This window comes from Nerophis lumbriciformis, linkage group LG09 (genome assembly GCF_033978685.3).
Source record: "Nerophis lumbriciformis linkage group LG09, RoL_Nlum_v2.1, whole genome shotgun sequence".
NCBI lineage: Eukaryota > Metazoa > Chordata > Actinopteri > Syngnathiformes > Syngnathidae > Nerophis > Nerophis lumbriciformis.
In genome coordinates this window covers 32,722,642-32,733,020 of record NC_084556.2, presented here as the reverse complement: position 1 = coordinate 32,733,020, position 10,379 = coordinate 32,722,642, and the positions used below count along the sequence as shown (strand labels likewise).

Below are 10,379 nucleotides of genomic sequence, written 5' to 3'. Positions count from 1 at the left end.
CATAGCACAAACAATAATACACCTTTTCAGTGTCTGTTGATAATTATTTGTTGAATTATAGCCGCTAGCGAAGAAAAATCCATGAATTAGCCCCACCGTTTTATAAGCCACAGGGTACAAAGCGCAGAAAAAAAGTACAGCTTATCCCTTTTTAAAAACTAAATCAAACTGCAACACACAATGTCAGTGACTTTGGGCACGGTCACACCTCCTCTAAATAAATGTTATGTTGTGTTTAGGCTGTATTATACATAGTGTATGCTCCCTATGTCCTGTGTGTTACATAATGCAGGGGTCATTCAGCTGAAGGCTAATGGCTGTCACGACTGCCAATGCGGCGGTGGGGGTGTGGTCGGGGGTAGGTGACCGATTAGTGCTAGGTGTCCTCCTATGTTGTTGGGTAAGATATACTGTATATACTCCACTGAAATATTATGCTTTTCAGAAGAGGAACTTGTCAAAAATTTCCCAGCCGCCACTTTTAGCTAGGGACAGCACGACCTGGTGTCTGTAGAATGCTGTGTCACTGAACATCACCGCATAGAATCACTTTCCTCAAGAGCCCCCCTCCCCTTCCTATCCTCTGCAACACAACTGCCGCCTTCCCAAAAATCACGTGCTGTACGTGAAAAGATTTTGTGCCGATGTCCAACCGCTGTGCTCTATTTATGGGGATGGGATTTTCCTTTTTAAGCACAGCCTTCCCGTCAGTTGTGTGAGTGCGTGTGTGATTCCCGATCAGCGTATGTCATTTGGCACATGCTTGTGTGCCAGAGCATTTTCTTTGCGCCTGTGGGCTGTCGTACAATGAGCACTACCTTCCCTTGTTGCAGAGGTAGAAGCATATTTGAGATTTCGGTGAAGGATGAGCAAGCAAGGAGTGGGGGAGGAGTATAGAGATGAGAGAGAATGGAGGGGAAATTTGAGTGTGTGAATATGAGAGATGGATGTTGATGCTAATACAGTAGGCGGAGCTTGGCTGGCAGTTCCCTCTGCCTTCCCATCTTTCCATCACTCTCCTCGTGTTTTCCCCCTGCATTTATTTACTACAGCACAGGGCACAGCTGCAGTCATCTTTTCGTTTTTTCCCCTCCTCCAGCTGACCAGGTGGACTGTTGTGCTTATTTGCATCTTTACGGATTATTGGGCGTCTCTCAGCTGTGCAACAAGGGCTGTCCTCGCACATCCGTGTTGGGGTGGGGGGAGAAGGCGTGGTGGGTCCCCAATTTTAAGAACCCCGAACCAGCGTGTTGTCCTGTAGCACTTCTGAAGAGAGAGGTAGTGCTGAGGGGGAGGCATGCTGGGGTTGTTTTAGCAGAAGAGGGCTGAAGCAGCGCCTGTTGAGGGGAAGAATCGTGATGCCGGCTCCTCGTGCTCTGGTTGTGCTGCTCCTCTGTAGGCTGCGTGTCGCCCAGGCACAGCCCCTCGTCTCCTCGACATGAGCGGTGTAGGAAGGGTGTCCTGCTCCATGCTCAACTGCTTTGTAAGTTCACTTCATTCACAAGCTTTTAAAATGGCTTCATATTATTATTATTATTATTATTATTTTTATTTTTTAGATTTTTTTGTGATGGCTGTACATCAACACCCTCGACAACCAAACTTGCTAGTGGGCCTGCCTGCCTATCATAAAGGGGAGGGGGTTGGTGCTGCTGCTTGATCCTCGTGAGCGCTGCAGTTATTAAGTAATCAATGCAGGCTCTCTCTAAAAGTCTTTGAGATGAGATTGATGACAATTAAAAGCTACTTTTATTTATTTTCATTTTCAACTCTATTGTGTTGTGTGGACGAGAGCTGGCACCATGCAGTTTCTGATTGGATGTCAAGAGGCAAGCTATAAAATGTGTGCTGCTAGGATTAAGCACCTTGCTCTGTCAGTCTTAGTGCTGAAGTGCATTCTCTGCAGTACTGAGCAGTGTTACTGGTGTCAGGATACCCAAGGATATTAATGAGGAAGACTGATAGAACAGGTGGTTCACTTATTTTCTATCTTGGGGTCATAGTGGTGAAAAGGTTGCAGAGTACTATAAAGAAGAAATGGCTGCCTCAGCCCTAATGTCTGTGTGATTAGCTGAGAGAGTGCAGGTCACCTTAGAGTTAACTAGTACTCCCACCATATTCTCACTTTGATACTGTTCTGATACTTCCTAAGACCTTCTAATTCCTTTTTTTTTCTCAATTTAGGTTTTTATTTGTTCTCCGGCATGCACCGTTAAAATGGTGCTGGCAAACAACCACTGAAAATGTTTTTAACAAGTACTGTATCTCCAACTGTTCCTAAACATGTAAAGACTCAACAGGGCAAAAAACGAGTGCTGATTGTTGCATTGTTTTAATCAACAGCAACAACTATGATAATTATTGTATAACTATAACAACTATAACTCTTGTAATAATTTCAGCAGAATGACTTGACATAGCCATGGTGAGTTAAAGGTTAAATACTAATAAAATGCTTTTGTGGAAAGGCTAAGGTTTACCTTGCTATTCATTATTACAAGCTTAAGGAACATAAACAGTAAGTATCTGTTCATCATAGGACATGATTGTTATATTTACCTATCCCAGCTCTAATCTGTGATATTTCTACCTGAATACATGCTTCTGATATTCTGTACATTACATGTTGTACAAGTTAATGGTCTTCATATTGCTAAATGACAATGTTTCAACCTTCTCTTTTAATTAATAAAATGTAATATTTCGCCTGCTAATTATTCTGTAATTAAGGACTTGACCAGAACATGTTATAAAATAATTTACACTATTTCAGCCAGCCAGAAAAATCCCGCCCCCATATTCCTCAACTGATGTACTAGCATTACTTTAGGTGCAAATATCACAGAATAACATTACAAAACATCTCTGACAAATAGTGATGTGTACCGTTCACATTTGAATCTGTTCCAAGTACATGGGAATCGATGCTGGTACTCATGTGTACCAATTTTCGGTACTTCCGTGTGTGTTCATGTGGTAAAACATGTTTATTTGTGTAATAATGACATCTTAAACTGTTTAAATTCAACATATTTATTTCTCTGTATCGATCGATCAAATATATCAAAACAATATCCAATTATTTGTATAGAACATGTTTGTAGTTGTTTTGCAATTTTCTTCAACATAAAAACATTTAACTACAACAATGCAGTGTTATTTTCTTAGCATTGCACAAAATAAAACCCGGCTCCCTGTACTCCTTTCTTTTTCCATCTGGAAAATATGTGCTGGGGGTCCATGGAGGCAATTAAGGCAATGAAGTTGAAGACAAATGGGCAAAAGAAGATGGAGTAAAAAATAGAAAAAAAAAATAATAATATATATATATATATTAATTAGGGCTGGGCGATATATCGCGGGTTTATCTCTGTGCGATATAGAAAATGACTATATCGTGATATTCGAGTATACGTTCTCACACAGTTGTTTTTAGCTGCGGGCGTTGCACTACAGGCGTTTCTCACTCTTGTCTCTCCTTCTCACAGAGACATAAAACAAGCACATCTTCTTACATACGTCACATACTGTCGCGCGTGCAACGACATACGCCCTCGCCGAGCAGACAGTCAGCGGCATGGGTAATGTTAGCTGTGATGCTAGCGGAGTGGTGCGAGTGGTAATACGAGAGAAAGAAGGTGCCAATCTGGTAACAAATGAAGGAATAATTAATTCCCAAGAAAAACAGCACAGGGTCCATCGTCTGGCGGTGGTTTGGCTTCAAGCGGAAATATGTTAAACAGACAACCGTAATGTCAAATATGCGGCAAAAGCGTTGCTACAAAAAGTAGCATTACTGCTAATTTGTAGCATCATTTGAAAAGTCACCCGCTAGAGAATGAAGAGTGCTTGAAACTCCGCATGTCAACGTCTCCGTTCTGTGCCACACCCACAAAATGCCGAAGCAACCATTTCCACATCAACACCGTATGAAAAAACTAGTCAACAACAGAAGGAGATAACGTCCGCAGGAACTTACCACATAGCGAAGGACATACACTATTTGATTTCCTATTATGCAGCTAATTTTTATTTAACAGGTATTGAAATATCTTGTGTGACATTATGCACAAAAGTGCACTTTATTTGTTTTTAACTTTTGTCGTGGCGTTCTATACATAAAGTGCACTTTACTTTAGTGTTTTGATTTGTCATCTTAGTGACATCATGCACAAAAGTGCACTAATAGCTTAGTTTTAAAATGTCTCTGACAATCTTGCACTTTCTGTTTTGGAAATTACATGAATGTTTGTGCCACTGCTTAATAACTGTTTAATAAATACAGTTTTGGTAAATTGACTTAGTTGTGATTTTCCTCTCTGCATGAAAGTTTAAAATGAGCATATATTAATGCAGATTAAACCAGAATGTTTTAATGTAGACACAGAGAATCATCATACTGGTGTGATTATATGCATTAAGTGTTAATTCAAGGCTAAGGCAAAACATCGAGATATATATATCGTGTTTTGTGACATGGCCTAAAAATATCGAGATATTAATAAAAGGCCATAGCGCCCTGTGTGTGAGTGAGTGAGTGAGTGAGTGAGTGAGTGTGTGTGTGTGTGTGTGAAATAAAAGGCCATATCGCCCAGCCCGTGTGTGTGAGCAAGTACTCTCCACTCACAAGTGCTAATTTAAACAGAAGTGACGTTACGCACAACGCAGGCACCGAAATATGGCACCGTTGGATCTTACGTGAATCGGTGCCCGGTAGTACCGGCTGGTTTCGGTCGGTGCCAATAAAGTACCGGGTCCGGTGCCCATTCCCAGTGACAAAGCATGATCGTAATGCAAGACATTTTTATTTTGTAAATATAGTTAAACCGGCTGTATAGCGTAGCGCTTTTATTTTGAAGCCAGATAAGTGTGTGATTGGTTTGGGAAAGTGTCTTGACATGTTTTGATGTTGGATTGACTGTTTGCAATGAAAAAGTCTTCTTTTGACTTCCCGCCGACCGTCTTTGATTTCTGTTGAGCTATAATGTCATCTTACTTACCAAATCAGTCACAGTAACAATTTAAATGTTATGTTATTGCTGCACTTTAACCGTAATCTAAACACTGAAGTGAGGCACCACCCACCTCTGAACGAAGCACGCAGCAGACATTTCTGCAGGGATGTCGCCTCTTCTCACGGCGAAAAAGAGTCCTTTCTTGTCTGGAGAACAACTTGCCATGGCTTTGAACCTGCAATTTCTATGAGGTAGACTTCCTTTTGGCAATTTCTGCTACGGCACGTTCCGAGGGTCTAAAAGGACACGTGTGTGTTAATCTGTTAAAAAAATTAGTGCCGTTATTGAAATTTATAGTTATCGCGTTAACTTTGACAGCCCTAATTAAAACCCTTTGCTTTCTGAGCAACTAAACTATTCAATTGAGCACATTAAACCTACATGCTGTGCTCTCTTACCCCAGAGTTCCACTGGATGCGTAATGGCAGCGGGACTTTTTTCGTTGTAATTCAAGTCAGTGTGTCATCTTCCACCGCCTGGGGAACGGTACCAACATGAAGTCCCTGTCCCTGCGCTAAATATATGCAGAGCTTCTATATTTGACAGTCGCCACAACACAGCGGTTTAATTTAGCTAAAATCTGCTTCTGTTGGACAGGTCAAGTCCTGCACAAACAGAAAATAAATTATCCGGTTTACTTTCAAAATAAAATACTCTGTTGTAAAGGCGAATCGTATTTTACACTTGGAACCGTGCTTATAGGCGGGAAATGGACATACTGTCAACTTGTCAAAGGTTTTCAGTAATCATTTTACAGGCATTTTATGGGCATGTCAAGGGAATGATTAGGGAGAGTTGAATGAGATGCGTGTGCGTGTGTGTGAACAACGCTCGCAAGGGATGATGTTACTGAGTTTTTGGCTACAAATATAGAAATAAAGCTGTCATTCTGCAAGGCAAAACTTTTGTCTTTTCCGCAAGCCAAGTCAGTGCCATCACAGACGCCAGCCGGTTGGTATTGATGCATGGCAAAGCTCGAAACGTTCTGCGGGGTTGCCATTCAGCAGGCTTTAATGGCAGGACCAAGTATATTTGCTTCTGCTCCTCTGGAAGGACACAATAAACTGTTTGTGGTTTGCTTTACTACAACTCACCTTATCACATGATTCACTCACGGATTCGAGGGATCTTGTAAAAAGTCCTCAGAGCTGCAACAAAACAACGGTGGGGATTGGTACGCATCCAGTGGAAAAACAGGGTTAGACCAGAGTGATCGAGCTATACTTAAAAGGAATATGAGACGAAGGTGTTTTTACGGTGCATTCAAAGACCTCTGTACGGAGTAGAACCCCACAATTTATTTTGGTTATTGAAAAAACCCCAAAAAACTTAAGTACTTTTTGAGCCCATTCAACTACAGGTACCGACACCAGCAGATGACATGGCACCCCAAACCATCACCCAACCATGCAAATTTTGCATTTCCTTTGGAAATCGAGGTCCCAGAGTCTGGAGGAAGACAGGAGAGGCACAGGATCCACGTTGCCTGAAGTCTAGTGTAAAGTTTCCACCATCAGTGATGGTTTGGGGTGCCATGTCATCTGCTGGTGTCGGTCCACTCTGTTTCCTGAGATCCAGGGTCAACGCAGCCGTCTACCAGCAAGTTTTAGAGCACTTCATGCTTCCTGCTGCTGACCTGCTCTATGGAGATGGAGATTTCAAGTTCCAACAGGACTTGGCGCCTGCACACAGCGCAAAATCTACCCGTGCCTGGTTTACGGACCATGGTATTTCTGTTCTAAATTGGCCCGCCAACTCCCCTGACCTTAGCCCCATAGAAAATCTGTGGGGTATTGTGAAAAGGAAGATGCAGAATGCCAGACCCAAAAACGCAGAAGAGTTGAAGGCCACTATCAGAGCAACCTGGGCTCTCATAACACCTGAGCAGTGCCAGAAACTCATCGACTCCATGCCACGCCGCATTAACGCAGTAATTGAGGCAAAAGGAGCTCCAACCAAGTATTGAGTATTGTACATGCTCATATTTTTCATTTTCATACTTTTCAGTTGGCCAACATTTCTAAAAATCCCTTTTTTGTATTAGCCTTAAGTAATATTCTAATTTTGTGACACACGGAATTTTGGATTTTCATTTGTTGCCACTTCAAATCATCAAAATTAAATGAAATAAACATTTGAATGCATCAGTCTGTGTGCAATGAATAAATATAATGTACAAGTTACACCTTTTGAATGCAATTACTGAAATAAATAAAGTTTTTCAAAATATTCTAATTTACTGGCTTTTACCTGTATACCGCAATGATTATAACTCTGATAATTTTGGTCACAGTAACCATCCATCCATCCATCCATCCATCTTCTTCCACTTATCCAAGGTTGTGTTGCGAGGGTCAGCAGCCTGGGCTGTACAGCCTCTCTGTGTATTAGACAACAAAATAATTTCAAAAACAGAAACTTGTATGTTTACTTAAAACTTAAACAACTTAACATTTCATTAAAGCTGCTGTTCATCACGGCGACATAAATGCTTACAGGGCACTGCAAGTGTTTCAATTGATTTATAGTCTCACTCACCTGTTTAAACTCTGCTCGGTGGCCCTTGCAGCTGTTTTTAAATCCTCTGCTCGTTTACTCCTTCATGCGCGTGTGTACAGAACACAAAAAAATAAAGCCAATCAAAGCCAATATTTCATTCTGTCTGTATGGAAGTGTTTTTACAAAGTTCAACGAAGGTCCTATGTCCTGGGTTCCATTCCCGGGCTCAAGGTCTTTCTGTATGGCGTTTGCATGTTCTCCTTGTGACTGCATGGGTTCCCTCCGGGTACTCCAGCTTCCTCCCACCTCCAAAGACATGCACCTGTGGATGGGTTGATTGGCAACACTAAATTGACCCTAGTGTGTGAATGTAAGTGTGAGTGCGCAAACCCGAGAGGGAAATGCGGTAGAAAATGGATGGATGATTGAACTTGTAGTTGTGACAAATATAGACGTGTTTATTAAATCTATTCTCTTAAACAACTAATGGTATCATAAGCTAGGTGGTGTGGGTCTTGTTGCATTGTTTGGTTCAAAATGTTTTACTTTGAACAAGTTGCAAACAGCCTTTCTAATACTAGCATATTATTAGATAATACCAGACCTGCCAACACAACATGCATTTTTCATACTTGGCACTTGTTGCTCTTGAGGTAAGAATTTTGTCGCATTTCAGTTCTGAGTTCAGTCTGTGAAGCTTGGATTATGTTCCTTAGTCGAGGCACCAGTGTATGCTTTGCTGGCTCGCTCCTCCCCCTATAACAAACTTTCTTTCTCAGCATGACGTGCATTTCGAACAAAATGGGACTGTGCTTGTTAAATGTCTTACCAGGTCTGTATTACAGTACTTTAACTGCAACACAAAGCTATGATAGATTACTGAGTAATGGCTTATATGGATTGGTTTCAGTTTAGTGAACAATATCAAAGTGGTTCCCCTGCATCATTTTTTTTTATGTGGTCCTTGATGGAACATTTTTCAACACGCCTGACTTGAACCGTTTGGCCATACATTATTTAACCACTGTTAATTGACATTGTATAATAAAAAAAAAAAATTCCCTGAAGGCCTTCTTTTAGCTATCACAATTTTCAAGGTGACTAGCTGTTTTTCTTATTTTAGTGAGTGTACAGATACAAAGGTTCTATGATTGTTGTGAAAGATGATTTCTGTGCCTAATACTGTTTCAAACCACCCTCCAGTTTCCTCAGCTCTTGTCCACATACTGTATAGCTGAAATTATAAGACTATAATTGGACCGAACCTTCAGAACACTGATCTATAAAATATTTATATTGCGAGAAAAAGGACCCATTAAGTAGTCTGCAGCAGGACCTGCTCTTCTTGACTGTTTTTTTTGTGCTCTTGTCACTTTTTTCCTTCTAACCTGCAGTCTGACACTTTTTATATTACAATATGTGCCAAACCTTCTGCCTGATTCAATCTTTGCAGCGTTGCCTTTCAGAAATATACAAGGTTGTACTGCACACTTTCACAAGGTAGACTGTGCATTAGATAGTAGTTCTTTAATCTCCTTGTTCTCAGACAAAGCGTTAGCCAGATTTAGTAAATAATCTGTTGAGTAAGGAGAGAAAATTGTTTCCAAAAGCTTAAACATGAAGCGATTGCTGTCGCCATGGCAACGAGACACTCATTCTTGGAGCCTGTGCAAGTGTTTTCTCCCAATTTTCCTATTGCTCTGTTGCATTTTAGTATAGCATGTTTTTTGTTGTGTTTTTACTGACTCATATTTAAGTTTAGTTTTCCTATGAGAATACCCTCCAAAGTGCTGTATACATTTTCACATTCACATTTTCTCTGATTTTACTACATCAGATTTGCACAATCAGCTGTTCTAGCTGTTCTCACCTTTATCAGCCTATCACTGCATTAGATGTGCTCTCAGCCATAATTCTGATATTTTACAAAGTGCATGCAGTCTCATGCTTATACAGTATGCATGGGCCTGTCTGGTGGGGCACTTTAATTTCAGCTTGAACAGAAGTGGGGGAGGGTGCAGAGGCTGACAGCAGTGACGAAGCAAAAAACTTTGCCAGGCCAGCTGTGCTCCATATTTGTGTTTCTCTTGAAAGGGAAATTGTGGTGTCCCATACTCTTTAATCTTGTCAAACAATGGCATCTTACATCTGACTTGTTCTGTAGAATTTATGACAGAAGTAAAGCATCCATGATAACTTGTGTAACCTTTCCTCACTATTTATTTTTAGATTGTACATGTTTAGAAGCACCAACCAAAATAATATATCCTTGATACAACACTAGCATCGACCACACAAATGTTGTACTCCTGGTTCAATTTTAATTTAAGCCTCTCAGAGTGCCTTATCAAAGAGGTTTCATTGTAACAGAATCCAGTAAAAGGTGTTGAAAAGTTAAAGCAGCACAAAGGTCAGGACAAAGCCAGATGCTGGAGTACTCATTAAGATTTAAAGACTTGAGATTGAATTCATGCAGACCTGCTCAATTATTGTGTTTGGAGAGGATTTAACATTAAGAGCTTTTGATAACCTCTGCCTTGCACACAAAGGTAACCTTTATTCCCTTCCAAAAACAAATACGTCAATGCCAGCTGGTGGCTCAAACTGCCGAGCATGATCCGGGTGTAGCAGGTCCTCTCTGACGAGTTCTCAGGTGAAATCACAAAGTTGACGTTGCACATCTTTCCACGATGTTAGACTCTTTACCCCTGCTCTTTTGTTGAACAATCAAATGTTGTGTCATCTGGAAGATTTCACAAATATTTATTTAAAAATGGTCACAGGTAAATGTTAGAGCATTGGTCTCACTCCCAAAAAAGCATTGTCAATCAGTCAGTATTGCGTACAATCATCATCACGTGTGGG

General features: G+C 40.8%; 1 protein-coding gene across 1 annotated transcript in view; it reads left to right on the top strand.

Moving 5' to 3' along the window:
* Positions 1–1,041: 1,041 nt before the first annotated feature.
* mtmr4 (myotubularin related protein 4) overlaps positions 1,042–10,379 on the top strand; it is a 61,976-nt gene continuing 52,638 nt past the window's right edge. Inside the window, exon 1 of the mRNA XM_061963292.2 lies at positions 1,042–1,483. Within this exon, the coding sequence (XP_061819276.1) occupies positions 1,439–1,483 (45 nt within the window). The 5' untranslated portion in view covers positions 1,042–1,438. The remainder of the gene's footprint in view (positions 1,484–10,379) is intronic.